The following is a 16,442-nucleotide window of genomic DNA, read 5'->3' as shown; positions in this document are numbered from 1 at the left end:
ATCGGGAGCGTGATTTCGGAGAAAGTTTACTCACTCACAACCACGAACACAATTTGATTTTTACTCACGCTCACGCGCCACACATTTTTCTTTAATCCCGTTCACGCACATTCACGAGGTTTCGTTTAAATTTCATTCACGAGATTTCGTTTAAATTTCATTCACGGCTTCGCGCGAATCACGCGTGACTCACGAAAATGTTTTTTTTTTTTTTTTTGTTTTTAACCCATGTCAATTTAACTGGCGGTGTAAAAAACCAAGGTATTATAAAGCGTCAATATTCGTGCTAATCCACTAGTATGTTGCCAAGAAGTGGCTTCCTCCCTTTTTACGATTCCTTCCAAATTCCCCGCTGCACAGCAGATATGTTTTCCACATCATCGCCGCATTTCTCGTCACTGGGACATCCCAATTGAAGTTCAAAATTTTTTCAAAATCATTGTTTTTCAAACCTTTTTTCTCCAGGTCTTATGTTCAAAAATATGTAATTTTACTACCACAATTGCCCAAAGTTGCCCACAGGCAACTTTTCAATTTTAAAAATTTCCCATCTGTTGTTTTTTTGCAATTCTAAGATTTGACTTCCAGAAATATTTTATTTGACATGTACTACAATAGATTTAATAAAAACTTTCAACATTTTGGTTGTAATTTTTGAAAAAAGTCACATGTATAAAAACCTCTTTTTAAATTCGCAAATATTTTTTTGTTGAGGTACGTGCGTATTAATGAAAAATTTTTTGCTAATTGACAACCAAATTAGCTGATTTTTCATTCAACTTGAAGAAAACACTTGTAGCTTTCGATACCGTTACAGTTTTATGAACAAAAACAAAAACAACGCTGACAGTGAGTCTCAAACACACAAAAAGTTGCCCACAGGCAACTTTAGGGTCGAAAGGGTTAAAGCTGAGATCAAAACAACAAATATGAATGAAGTATAAATCCACAATAAAAAACACGACACGACAAATCTGTTTTTTTCGTGTAGGAATACAATGAATAAAAACAATCTGTATCCTAATCGTAATTTGTTACAACCTGAATCTTAAAAACATAGTCAAGAATACGCTGCTTTGGTTCGGAAGCAAAACCCTGTGGTATCTGACCGATTGCTTATTTAGAGAGGTATTATGAACCACTTTTCATAAGGTAATGAGAAGGCCAAATTTCAACCGAATCGGATGAATTTTCTTCCTCCTAGTGGTTCCGGAATGCAAACCTGGGGATCGGTTTATATGAGACTATATGGACTACTTTTTACATGGAATGCATGAAATGTACTCTTCCAAGAGGTTCTGGAAATCAATTGCGTGGTCGGCTATACCGGTTATATATACGGTATATATGTAGGCTATACCTAAAAATGGTTGTTTCGTTCGGAAGTTAGCGTGATTTCAACAGACGGACGGACTTGGCCAGTTTCACTCAGAATTTTACCTCGAGCAAGGATATTTATACTCCATCCCTTGGAGGAGGGAATACAAACGAGCTTTTTGTCAAGAGTTTCTACACCCATAGAAATAATCGTGAACGGCGTTTACAAAATGAAGGTGCGGTACAGTAGTAATGGCGGATACAAGGGTGTGGAAACAAACTGAGTGTCTATGAACTAATAGTGCTCTACACACAAAAAATTATGACCAACATTTTTTCAATTAAACACTTAATTGAATTTGGAAACGGATTCAATTAATATGTTAATTGATTCAATTAATTATTTAATCAAATCCGAATAAAAACCAATTAAAAAAATAATTGACATTTGTTACGTTTCCAATTAAAATATTAATTGATTCAATCAATTTGTTAATCAATTCGGAAATAATTTTCAATTACAAACGTGATTGACATTTTTTCCGTTTTCAATTACACATGTGATTGATCCAATCACCTTTGTGATTGAAATTGAATAATTTTGAGCAATGGAAAGAGCGAAAAGAGAACAAGAGAATGGGTATTTATTCAACAAGGTATGACGGAGAGATCAGTCTGTGGAAGTAACTCGTAACGAAGGTTGGGTTTTTGTTTTTCGCGTAAATTGAAAAACATGATTGGCGACATTCTGTCTGCTGCATTCAAAATGTGTGCATAAATATTTTGAACGCAACAACAAATCATAGCAAAGGGTTGAAATAAATAAAGTGTGCAACAACAAACGGACACGTGGTAAAGGTTTGAAAAAAATATATGAGAGAACGCATTTGAAATTACCTGTGTTTGTGTTTTGTGGTATTGTAAAAATGGAAAACAATCTACGTTTATTGAAGGTAAGAAATTATGAAATGTGAATACCGTTTTCCATTGAAGCCTGTTTAAATTAAACGGCTTCAATGGAATATATATTTTTTTTCATTTCTTTTAGTGACCAATTTTATTTCGTGAAAATCCCATCAACTCCACCATTTTGTCAAATATATAAGAATATGTTTGCAATAAAAAAGTGGGTACCGTATTGATCTTTTAAAATTATAAATTTTTTTCACTCCTAGTTTTCTTAAAACCAAGAGCGGTATGGGTTTGTTGGAAGATTCACCTTGAAGTTGCGAAGTGGCGTTGGCATTAAATTGCATTTTTGTTTTACCTGCCTTTTTCAGTTTGAACCCAAGTAGAGAGCAGTATATCTGATATATAAACTAATGAGCTGAATTATGTAATGGTAAAAAAGTTCTTTCTTTTGGATTTAAAAATATGAAAAATATCCGAAAATAATAAAAATATGTATTTTCCATTTATATTTTTAACTATTTCCAGAATTTGCAAAGTATCATCAATATAATACCAAATAGTACATTGCTTTCCCATTATTTTTTGTCTTTGATTGGTTCAAATTATAATAGACGATTTCAATGTGCGGAAATTTTGGAAAGGAATTGTTACTAAAATTAAATTACCGAGCTCCTTAATACACCTTTTTATGCTAAAAGACTACAACTGCAAAAGAAGATTATAAATCTGCAACCTGGAACTAAGAATTGAACTTGATATTCTATGCAGGTAATATTTAACAAAATTAACTTTTAATTGAACAAAATTAAATTCGAATTATTCTGTTTACTTTCAGAAAAACTAATTTAGCTTACAGTCTGCTGATTTATTCGAAATCTAGGCGCATCTACATATTAGAAGGAACATGCTAACATGGTTATTAGCTAATGATTTATATAATTTATTTTTTCACCCTATAGTTGTTATTGATAGTAATTGTATTTGTAAGTTATGTTAGAACAAAACACAAATGAAAAGAACCAAATTTATTTGTCTTTTGCATAATTAAAAAAATAATAAAATATTAAATATTATAAGAAACACATATTTTCTTTTATTTCAAATAAAACTAAATACGGTTTTGGGGTCGCAATATATAAATTTTTTGATCGAAATTTATAACCAATTTCAATTAATTATTTAATTGAATGAATCAAATAGTTGATTGATTTTTGTCGCGAAATTAATTAAAATTTTAATTGATTCAATTAAAACTGTGATTGAATTTTATGTTAAAAATCAATCACATTTTTAATTGATTCAATCACACAATTAATTGATTCCGTGACAAAAGTCAATTAAATTTTTAATTGAAAATCGTGTTGGTTTTCAATCAAAATGGGTGATTGATACTATCATTTTCGTGATTGAAGACATTTCAATTAAAAAAATGATTGAATCCGCGATTTTCGTGATTGAAATCAAAAAAATTTTTTTTGTGTGTAGTATGCAAGCTTTTCAAAAGTTTTCAGCGGTCTAACATATACCCACTCAATAATGGTGGTGATATTTTTGAGTATTTACGAGCTTCTCTGGTTTCACCGCTTAGAGATTAGTGGAAGGATCGAGAAGAACTCACATGCATATATCTAATTTGGCATGGAATAATATCGCCAATTTTAAATGCAATTTCTATATCAAAAAATTCTATATATTTAGTTCGTGGAATTATTATGTTTGGAGAAAGTGCCCTTTACTTTAATAATTATACCCTTCACCGCTACTGTGGTACAGGGTATAATAAGTTTGTGCATTTGTATGTAACGCCAAGAAGAAGTGGTCATAGACCCATCTTTTAGTATACCGATCGGCTTAGAATTAAATTCTGAGTCGATTTAGCGATGTCCGTCTGTCTGTCCGTCCGTCTGTCTGTATATGTAATTTTGTGCACAAAGTACAGCTGGTAATTTAAGTCCGATCGTCCTCAAATTTGGCATAGGGCCGAAAAAATCGGTTCAGATTTAGATATAGCTGCCATATATATTTATCCCCGATTTGGTCATAGTTAGCGTGTTTATAAACCGATTTTCTTGAAATACCGTACATCCAAATATTTTATGAATCTCGAAAATCTTGCAAAATATCAGCCAAATCGGTTCAGATTTAGATATAGCTCCCATATATATCTTTCGTCCGATTTAGTCTCATATGACCACAGAGGCCAAAGTTTACTACCGATGTTCGTGAAATTTTGCACAGAGGGTAGAATTGACATTCTACCAATGCTTGGTAAATTTGATTGAAATCGGTTCAAATTTAGATATAGCTCCCATATATATCATTCGTCCGATTTGATCTTTTATGGCCACAAAAGCCAGAGTTTTGCCGTGATTTGCTTCAAATTTTGCACAAGGGGTACGTTTATTAGTATCGTTAAGTGTGTCAAATTTTGTTAAAATCGGTTCAGATTTAGATATAGCTCACATATATATCTTTCGCCCGATTTGGACTTCTATGGTCTCAAAAGCCAGAGTTTTGCCCTGACTTACTTCAAATTTTGCACAAGCGGTACTTTTAACGATACTATTGTATGTGCCAAATATGGTCAAAATCGGTTGAGATTTAGATACCATATATATCTTTCGTCCGATTTGAACTTATATGGTTCAAAATCCAGGGTTTTGCCGTGATTTGCTTCAAATTTCGCACAAGGCGTACGTTAATTGTGCCAAATTTGGTCCGGGAAACTTTTTTCGCACCTCTGAGTAGACACCAGACATCGCGTTCTCAATTTCCCCCCATTTTTGCCTTGGAATCATACCGTCCAATGCTCCTTTATTAATAATAGCCATCACAAGGCTGTCTTTTGCAACTGAGGCAAACGATCTTTGATCCCGTTTAGAGGATGGCAGCTCATCCGGTGATCGTTCCCTTTTTCCAGCTTCAAGAATTCCTTGAGCCCATTTTAAGGAATCGCTTTGCTTAGCCGACAACGTGCTTGGGTCGACTGATCCTAATTTCTTTAGGATAAACAAAGCATTTCTTCGTTCCTTGAATCTCTTTCGAGAGGGATTGCCTCCTTTTGATGTCGCCACCTTAGAAAAGGTTCGACTTGCCAAAGTGTCACCGCCAGTCGACCCGTCTACAGGTCGACTAATTGGGCCTGACTCTTGGTCGCTGCCCAAATTTATAACTTCAGTCGTTACCCGTCCACTGGGCCCTGAAGTTAGCAACCCAGTGGATGACTTTGAATTTCGCTGCATGGTGGTTTATTATTTCCACCACACGTGAAATTCGTAATAAGTACTTATTACGATGAAATACTCCGCTATTAGAAAACACGTCCGTTCAGTTCGACGGTTGAATAAATTTTGTAAAAAAATTGTCTCCTTTATATAGCATCCAGCAAATGTGAAGTAGTTGAGATGGTAACACATAATTTTGGCCTACATAGGGGTGAAGGGTATAATATAGACGGCCCCGCCCGACTTTAGACTTTACTTACTTGTTTTTTAGTACGATAGTTAAATTAACAAAAAAAAACGGGAAAAAATTATATACAAATTTAACATAAATATTTACTAAATTCGTATTTTTCACAAAATACTCGTAGTTCAATATTTCTTTAAATTTTACTACAAAGGCGTCCATCATGAACTTCGCATGTCACTAAAAACGTTCTTGCAATTTTGAACTCCAATTTTTTTCTTAAAATAACAAAATTTTCTTTATCAAGTGAAAAAAATTATTTATGTCAATTTTCTTGAATTTGTCGAAAAATTTTTACTTATTTTTGTGATATCGGCGTGATGCCAGTGTTTGTAATACTGTTTAGTTAAAATTTTCTAATAATATTCAACATTTTTTAAAATCAACCAAAAGTTTTCTTCCTAAATAGTTATGACAATTTTCTTTTAACGGGGAGAAAAATATTTTTGACGAATACCGTAACATTTTAGATCGTGACCATTGTCTTTTAATTCAAACATCCTTTTTATCAATATAATAACATTTTAGATGAGGACAATTATATTTTCCTTAGAACTGTGTTCATTGGACCAACATGATTGCAGGTGAAAATGTTACATGGTCGCCGCAAAAATAGCTCCTATCGTATAATTTTGCTCTTCGAATATATTCGTCACAATCATGTTTCTTCTCTGCGTGTATGTTTCAATCATTCCTGGATTCACTGTATTCATATTTGGTATGAGTTTATGTTTCGATTGGGAATATGTACGTGCTGCAAAGTATTTCGTTTTTCAATAAATACAAAAGTTTTTTCCCCCGACCTGACTTATTTGTAGTTTGGGAGCATTTTTTAATTTGTCAGATAGTTTCTGTTTTTTGTTTAATATTTATCCCTTTGCTTAACTCTCGTTTCAGTTACGTTTACTGTCGCCCTCGCATTGGTGACAAGTGTCAGTGCCGAAGAATGTGGCCAAGAGGAGTTCACCAAATGTGCAGAGCCACTCGAGATGTTGCATTTAACGTCAGAATTTTCAATTGGAGCTGCCAAGAAGGAAGAACTGGATAAGCTTTGTGTGTAAGTAAAAACACTGTGGAAAATTGTCAAAGAGATATTTTATTTATTTACTTATTTTTTCTGTTAATTTATAAAATTCGAACTAAATAATTCATGCCTCTGTAGCTACATCTGATCCACTCAAATCCTTTTACCCCCACTCGCATCCTTGTTGAGTACCATACATGAGAAACTAAACTAACTAAACTCAGGAATATGTTGCCAAAAAAAACGTTCGAAGTATTTTTTTTAGAATAGTAAAGCAATGCGATTTGCAGAGCCAAAAGAAAGTTATCCTCAAATGGGAGGAAACGAATGAAAGAACCATAGCCGTAAATTAGTGAACAAAACTAATTGCGGACGTTTGGGTAGCTTAGCGGCACACTCACACATATGAACTCTCATTTTCTGTATGCTTTTGCTATATAAACATTAATTTCCGAGATTTATTTCTATTTAATACCATGGGAAACTATTTACGTAATTGTGGGATGAAATGGAAACATTTCGGTGTCAACCAAAAATACCAGATTCATATATAAACACACTGAGAAAAAAAAAACACGTTGCATGTGTTAAATGTAAAGAATAAATACTCATTGCTGGCATAGCAGAGCGGTCGAAAGGAAATTTATTTCGAATGCGATAAGGATATATTTAGTTCTAGTTTAAAGGGTGGATGATTTTTTAATGCAATAAAGCAAAGTGCTACATTGTTTTTATACACTCCTTCATAGGATGAGGATTATACTCACTTTGTTATTTCGTTTGTTACACATTGTAGGTAAAATATATAAGCAGGAGTAGCAAATTCGTACCACAAATAATCTACCACAATTTGGAGAACAATTTACCACAAACTTACCAAATTAAAAAAAAAAAAAAAAACAAGTATATACAGCACTAAGTTCGGCCGGGCCGAATCTTAAATACCCACCACCATGAACCAAATATTAGGGTTTCCTTTGAAATTTCAGGAGGGCTTGAGGACACTTCCCGAAGATAAATTTCACCTATGAGGACTATATCAGATTCTGGATTTATAAGAACCATTTTTGTTTGAGTTTTAGAGGAATCATGTCTTGTAAGTGTAAAAGAAAATTTGATTTGAAATCTTAAATCTGTAGAAGTAAAATCTGGAAATTCTACATTGAGTTTCAAGCAATTTTCATGATCAGTGCGCCTTCTATACCCTCAAGAAGTGAAGTCGGTCTATATGGAGGCATTACCAAAAGGACCGATAAAAACTTAATCCGATACACGTTTTTGTGAGCCTAAAATACCAGAATATTTACAATTTCAAGCAAATCGGATAAAAACTACGGTTTCCAGAAACCCAAGGAGTTAAATCGTTAGTTATGGGGGCTATACTAAAATATGGACCGATATTCACCGTTTGCTGCACACCTCTTTATGGCACGAAAATACCTTTAGATTTCCAAATTCAGGCAAATTGGATAAAAACTCCGGATTCTAGAAGCCCAAGAAGTAAAATCGGGATATCGGTCTATTTGGGGGCTATATCAAAACATGGACCGATACTCACCATTTGTGGCAAACCTCTTTATGGTCCTAAAATACCTATAAATTTCCAATTTCAGGCAAATTGTATATAAACTACGGATTCAGTAAACCCAAGACGTAAAATCGGGAGATCGGTCTATATGGGGGCTATACCAAAACATGGAACGATACGGACCATTTTCGGCACACCTTTTGATGAGCCTCAAGTACCTCTAGATTTTCAATTTCAGACAATTTGGATAAAAGCTACGGTTTCTATAAGCCTTGTGTTTCTATAAGCCAAATCGGGAGGTCGGTTTATATGGGGACCATACCAAAACATGGACCGATGCTCACCATTTTTGGCACACCTCTTTAAGGTTCTAAAGTACCTCTCGATATCCAATTTAAGTAAATTGGATAAAAACTGCGGTTTCTATAAGCCCAAGAAGTAAAATCGGGAGATAGGTCTATATGGGGGCTATACCAAAATATGGACCGATACTCAGAATTTTTGGCACACGTATTTGTGGTCCTACAATACCTCTAGATTTCCAATTTCAGGTAAATTGAATAAAAACTGCTGTTTCTATAAGCCCAAGACCCCAAATCGGGAGATCGGTCTATATGGGGGATATACCAAAACCTGGACCGATACTCACCATTATTAGCACACCTCTTTATGGTCCTAATATACCTCTAGATTTCAAATTTCAACCAAATTGGATAATAACTACGAATTCTAGAAGCCCAAGAAGTAAAATCGGGAAATCGGTCTATATGGGGGCTATACCTAAACATCAACCGACAGTCACCATTTTTGGCACACCTCTTTATGGTGCTAAAATATTTCTAGATTTCCAATTTCAAGCGAATTGGATAGAAACTATCGATTCTAGAAGCCCTAGAAATATAATCGGGAGATCGGTCTATATGGGGGCTATACCAAAACAAGGACCGATACTCACCATTTTTGGCACACCTCTTTGTGGTCATAAAATACTTCTAGATTTCCAATTTCAGACAAATTGGATAGAAACTAAGGTTTTTATAAGCCCAAGACCCCAAATCGAGAGGTCGGTTTATATGGGGACTATATCAAAACTTGGACCGATATAGCCCATCTTCGAACTTGACCTGCCTGCTGACAAACGATGAGTTTGTGCGAAATTTCAGCACAATTGCTTTATTATTGAAGACTGTAGCGTGATTACAACAGACAGCCAGACAGACAGACGGACAGACGGACATGGCTATATAGCCTTAGAATTTCTCCCTGATCAAGAATATATATACTTTATATAGTCGGAAATCGATATTTCGATGTGTTACAAACGGAATGACAAACTTATTATACCCCCGTCACCATTCTATGGTGGTGGGTATAAAAAGATTTGAAGATTCGAATATATGAATCCCTCTTATCAACAAGGGGGAATTTACTCGCAATGGACTTTGGTAGTATGAAATAACACGGAAATTAAAAATTTTATTGATATTGAATCTATAAAAATTTTTGTCAAACTTTTATTTCTATAGAAAAATTTCTCAAAATATTATTTATATAGAAGATTTTGTCAAGATTTTATTTCTACAGAAAAATTTGTTAAAATTTATTTCTATAGCAAATTTTGTTAAAATTTTACTTCTACGAGTATAGAAAATTTTGTCAAAATTTTATTTCTTTATAAAAATTTTCAAACTTTTATTTCTATAGAATTTTTTTATTTCTATAAAAATTAATTTTTTATTTCTATAAAAAATCAGTTGTTAATTTACTCGTTTGCGAATAAGTTCATTGTTCTTTACTTCTAAAAAAAATTCCCTGAAGACGAACATCGGAGATGGTTCGAAATATTGGATAATTTTAAATAAAAATACAACTCAAAAAAATAACAACATCTGTTTTTATTCGCATGACCTCAAGCCGAACTAAACAAATATAATTAAAATTTGATTTCTATAGAAAATTTTGTCAAAATTGTAAGTCCATAGAACATTATCTCAAATTGTTATTTCTGTAGTAAATGTTCTCAAAATTTTATTTCTATAGAAAAATTTCTCAAAATTTTACTTCTTTAAAATTTTTTTTCAAAATTTTATTCCTCTAGAAAATTTGCTGAACATTGTATTTCTATAGAGCATTTTCTCAAATTTTTAGTTCTATAGAAAATATAAGCCGGCTATCAATGTAAAACCTTTTTTCGGAGGGTTCAAGTGTGGTTTTTGTTGGGTTTAATAAACTGCCTGAATTTATTCTGATAATTGGTTGGTAGTTTTGCTGCAAGTAGAGGATGCTGATGAGGAATGTGGTAATTCCGAAACGTGCGTCCATCCAACCATCTTGCAGTCTATAGGGCTTTGCCCAAATAAATTTGACAAACATTCTTTTCCTCTGTTGGTTAAGCTACTCTTGTAGTTTAGTCAATGTATGGTTTTAAGCTGAAATAAAAAAAAACAACAATATTATCAAAATTGTATTTCTATAGAAATTTTTGTCAAAATTGTATATATTGTCAAAATGTTATTTCTATAGAAAATTTTGTCAAAATTTATTTCTATAAAAATTGTGTCAAAATTTTATTTCTATACACAGAAAAAAATTTCACGGAAATTTTTCCAATTAAAATATTAATTGAGTTTTAAAAAATATTCATTAAAAAATTGAACTGATTCAACAAATTTTTTAATTGAAATAAAAATCAATCATACAAAATTATAGTATTAAATAATTTTTTAATTGGATCAATTAATTTCTTAATTGGATCAATTAATTTTTTAATTGACTGCCAATTACCATTTTAATTGATACTATAATTTCTGTAATTGAAGACATTTCAATTAAAAATAAATTTTGATTAATTAGTTTCGTGATTGAATCAAAAAAAAAATTTTTGTGTGTAGACAGTTTTGTCAAAATTTTGTTTCTATATAAAATTTTGTCAAAATTTTATTTCTATAGAAAAATTTGTCAATATTTTCTTTCTATACCAAATTTTATCAAAATTTTACTTCTATAGAAAATTTTGTCAAAATTTTATTGCTATAGAAAATGTTGTCAAAAGTTTATTTCTATAGAAAACGTTTAATTTCAATAAAAATTTGCTCAAATTGTGTTTCTGTAGAAAATTTTCTCAAAATTGTATTTCTATAGAAAATTTTCTCAACATTTTATTTCTATAAAAACTTTTATTTATATTGAAAATTTGGCCAACATTTTATTTATATAACAAATTTCAGTACCTTTTATTCGATAGGAATGATTTGAAATATCTTCCAAAACATCGAGTAAAACATCTACCAGTTTTTGTAGAATTCTACCAATTGTGGCAACCGTGATTCTGCGTCCATCCTTCCGAACGTATTAAGCTATCGACTTAAAAATTGATACGACTTAAAAATTGATATAAGTAGTTGCTATTGATGTAGGTCGAATAATATTTTAAATAAAACTCAAAAAATTTGACTACTGGAGGCTCATGGAGGAACAAATTTCGTGCGTGCGAAAATTGGTTCATATCAATTCATAATTATTTATAGAGTCCTTTTTTGGAATAAACACGCAATGAAAAAAAAAAACGTTTGGAAAACGTGTACTGAAAACGTTTTTCTTTTGTTAGAGTTTTTTTTTGAATTTCTTCGGAAAGTATACACTTTTATCACCAAAAAAAAATCGTTTGTTACAAAATTTTTATTTTTTCAATAAAAAAAGTTATTTTTGAACCAACAACACAATCCATTTCGTTTATATCAAACACTGTTCTTTTCTAAATTTAGGTCTTTAATAAGACACATTTTACAGTTCATAGTAAAAATTTAATATAGTAGAATGTAATGTTGAAACTTTGGTCGAAACAGGGATCGAACCCACGACCCTTGGCAAGCAAGTCGGACGTAGCAACCACTGCTCCAAGGTGCCCAACTAAATGTATTTTTCTTTTAAATAAACTTTGTTTAATCGGCTCGTGGGCGCCGCAAGCTATGCTATATAAATATAACTTATATGGGTAATTGTCTATTGATGACAATAACGGCTACATGGCTCAGTGGATAGTGTGTTGGCTTACAAATTGCATGGTCCGCGGTTCGATTCGTCGTCCAGGCGAAAGGTAAAAAAAAAAATTTTCAAAATTTGTAAAATCGTATAATTTCTTCTACATTGTTTGTGTTACAGAAAAAGGTGCTAAGAACTAAAAAACTTCGTGGAAGTGAGAAAGATGTGAGGGAAAATGCAATTAGCCAGAAAAAAAATTTTATACCCTCCACCAAAGGATGGGGGTATATTAACTTTGTCATACCGTTTGTAACACATAGAAATATTGCTCTAAGACCCGATAAAGTATATATATTCTGAGTCGTGGTGAAATTCTGAGTCGATGAGCCATGTCCGTCCGTCCGTATATTGAAATCACGCTAACTTCCGAACGAAACAAGCTATCGACTTGAAACTTGGCACAAGTAGTTGTTATTGATGTAGGTCGGACGGTATTGCAAATGGGCCATATCGGTCCATTTTTACGTATAGCCCCCATATAAACGGACCCCTAACTTTGACTTGCCGATCCTCTAAGAGAAGCACATTTCATCCGATCCGGCTGAAATTTGGTACATGGTGTTGGTAAATGGTCTCTAATAACCATGCAAAAAATTGGTCCACATCAGTAAATAATTATATATAACCCCCGATTTGGCTTGCCGAGCCTCTAAGAGAAGCAAATTTCATCCGCTCCGGCTGAAATTTGGGACATGGTGTTGGTATATGGGCTCTAATAACCATGCAAAAATTGGTCCACATCGGTCCATAATTATATATAGCCCCCATATAAACCGATCCCCAGATTTGGCTTGCGGAGCCTCTAAGAGAAGTAAATTTCATCCGATCCGGCTGAAATTTGGTACATGGTGGTACTATATGGTCTCTAACAACCATACAAAAATTGGTCCACATCGGTCCATAATTATATATAGCCCCCATATAAACCGATCCCCAGATTTGACCTCCCGAGCCTCGTGGAAGAGCAAAATTCAACCGATTCGGTTGAAATTTGGTATGTGGTGTTAATATATGGTATCCAACAACCATGCAGGAATTGGTTCATATCAGTCCATAATTATATATAGCTCCCATATAAACTGATCCCCAGATTTGACCTCCGGTGCCTTTTGGAAAAGCAAAATTCATCCGATCTGGTTGAAATTTGGTACGTGGTGGTATTATACGATATTTAACAACCATGCCAAAAGTGGTCCATATCAGTCCATAATCTTATATAGCCCCCATATAAACCGATCCCGAGATTTGGTTTTGGAGCCTCTTGGAGGAGCAAATTTCATACGAGTCAGTTGAAATTTGGTACATTGCGCTAGTATATGGCCGTTAACAACCATGCCTAACTAGGTCCATATCGGTCTTTACTTATATATAGCCCTCAGATAAATCGATCCCCAATCACACAATTGGTCCATATCAAGTTCATAATTGTATATAGCCCTCATATAAGCGACCCCCGTATTTCAATTCTGGCTCTCTACACGGATGAAAAAGACTGTTTTTCATATGTTTGGCTATAAACATTATATGTTTGGAACACAAATTTTTAAACACAATATTTTTGAGTGCAAGCATATAATGTTCATAAACTAGCATAACATGTTTGGGACATTAATATGTTAGAACATATTATGTTTGGGACATAAAATGTTTGTAAATATAATATGCTTGGATGCAAACATATATTAATTTAGAAATAGCCTATAAACATATATGTGTTTAGTAGCTTGGAGCGCTATTTAACAGGGAGCGATATTGAATTAAGTTGGTGGTTGTTGCTTGTTATTACAAAATTAACATTTTATTTTTCCTTAGGCAATTGATCAGCTACTTCTTTGATCCTTACAAACTGTGTGGTCCGCTGTTCGAATCCCCGTCCGTCAAAAGGTAAAATTGAAATAAAAAAAATCATACATAGGTGCTAAGAACTAAAAAATCTCGTGGAAGTGAGAAAGATGTGGGGGAATATACAATTGGGCAGAAACAAAATTTTGAGCATTCTGGTCGAAAACTTATGTTGTTAGCACCTATATTACCTGTTTATTTTCATAATTCATTATGATTGTAAATATATAAATAAATAAATAAAATTTTGAGCACAATATTGTTTGGGAGAATGTTTTTTAAGCATATAATATTTTTGGGTGCAAAATGCTTCCAAACATATTATATGTTCACATAATAACATATTGTTTTTTGGAAGACAACATTATTGAATTTGGATGCAAAAATACAAAATGTTTGGAACTTAGACTACCCAAACATATATTGTTTAGACCAATATGCTTTCAAACATATTATATATTGGAAGAGATCAAACATATAAAGGTTTGGGCAATACCCAAAAATGTACATGCTTGAAGCAAAATATGTTTGGGAGTATATGTTACAGAAGCGATTTTTTGTGAGCGTGTACGTATCGTGCAAAAAGTCCATATCGATTCGTAATTATTTGAAGACTAAGGACTAACTCACAATTTAGAAAACGATGTTAAGAAGTTTTAAGATACCACAACCCAAGTAATTCGATTGTGGATGACAGTCTTTCGTAGAAGTTTCTACGCAATCCATGGTGGAGGGTACATAAGATTCGGCCTGGTCTAACTTACGGCCGTATATACTTGTTTTATCTAATACGGCATTCACATTACACTTCCAAATCCACTTGAAATATTTTGGAACAGACATTTGCCATATAAAAAGAGATTTGAAATCGCGAAAAATATGGATTTTTAGTATTATGTGTGGAACCTATACCATAAATTCGATATGAATTAACTTACATTTTAGAAGATAATGTTTTGAAGTTTTAAGATGTCTTGTGATCGGCAATTGTTACCACAACAAAAGTGTTTAATGTACACACCAGCCGAGTCAAATAGAATTTGTTAAAAAATAAATTAAAACAAAACACAAGACTATACTATACTATACCCTTCACCCCTTTGTAGACCAAGCATGTAAATTCCAAAAAAAAAGAAAAAAGAATGACTTAAAGAAGAGGTACCCCCCTTTATTTGTATAGCACAATGGCTTCTAAAATCTATGCAATCAATTCGTTGGACTTGTGCACCTGAAGTATTTTGGAGACAGTGCTTTCCTGGAAATGAGCCAAAATCCCGCATGACCACTTTGAGGGTCATAATGCGATCCAAATGTGGACAATTCGAAGAAATCCGAACTGATTCTAAATTTTGATGTTATTTCCGACATTTAGGGTAATACGTAAACATTTATTCTACCCGAGTTTGTCTCGTTTTTTATTTCCCTACTATATACAGGAGACATAGTCCTATTTTTTAAGACATAATTGAACACCAACTCCAAACTGCATTTATAGCGAGGAGATTTTCAACATATATCTCCATAAACTTGATACAAATCAAACGTAAATTTTCTGTATCCTTTACAAAAAGTTGATTTAACTTTTCCAAGTTCACTGCTCATCACATGTGAACTTGGTATCGTTATAGATGCTTTTCTTTTGATATTTTCCCCCCATAAATTGGGTGAAAACATGAAATGGAAATTATAAAAGCAAACTTTTTTTTTGGAAATCCCTTTTAGTTGTATTTCAAGCATAGAGGAATATATCATATGATCCATTATAAGTTTTTGTTTGTCCTATTTTCTGCACCATCTAGCATACAAAAGACAAACACAAGCCAGTTCCTTAAATTTGAGCCTTGACTTAGGCCTTTATCCACAAACAAAGAATAATTGAATGGTCAACTTTGAAACATTTGTTGTTTTGCTTCAGGAATTTTCTCGCCTTTTTTATAGAGAAAAGGGAAATTTATTTAGCTTTTAGATGCACATAACGTTGGGTATACGTGTGAATAGCTGTTAAGTAATACACTACCGTCTCGGTAAAGGGTAGTGTTTTAAAGTGGAAAGAGAGTTTAACAACAACTGTGTTTCCTAATTTATAACCATTTGTCATCAAAAAGGAATCAATAAACTATACAGATGGTGTTGAATCTTAAAAACTCGTGTGTTAAGAATCTAAAGTCAGGTACTAATTGAGTTTAATGATGATGATGCTCCTCATGATGATAGACCAACTTCGGTTATAGTAATGTAGCTGGCAAATCGGGCTGTGGCCAACCAAGCCCCAAGTTAGCTTATGCTGGAAAGAGCAATATCCGCGAAGTC

The 16,442-nt window shown here is 33.1% G+C and overlaps 1 protein-coding gene across 2 annotated transcripts in view; it reads left to right on the top strand.

The window, feature by feature from the left end:
* LOC142238603 (uncharacterized) overlaps window positions 1-16,442 on the top strand; it is a 249,714-nt gene that overhangs the window by 197,143 nt on the left and 36,129 nt on the right. For both annotated transcript variants that reach the window (XM_075310297.1, XM_075310296.1), the window contains exon 3: window positions 6,595-6,754. In XM_075310297.1, the coding sequence (XP_075166412.1) occupies window positions 6,595-6,754 (160 nt within the window). The remainder of the gene's footprint in view (window positions 1-6,594; window positions 6,755-16,442) is intronic.

The sequence above is a fragment of the Haematobia irritans genome, chromosome 5, assembly GCF_050003625.1.
Source record: "Haematobia irritans isolate KBUSLIRL chromosome 5, ASM5000362v1, whole genome shotgun sequence".
Lineage (NCBI taxonomy): Eukaryota > Metazoa > Arthropoda > Insecta > Diptera > Muscidae > Haematobia > Haematobia irritans.
The sequence above is the reverse complement of the archived record's forward strand: the minus strand, read 5'-3'. Positions and strand labels throughout refer to the sequence as shown.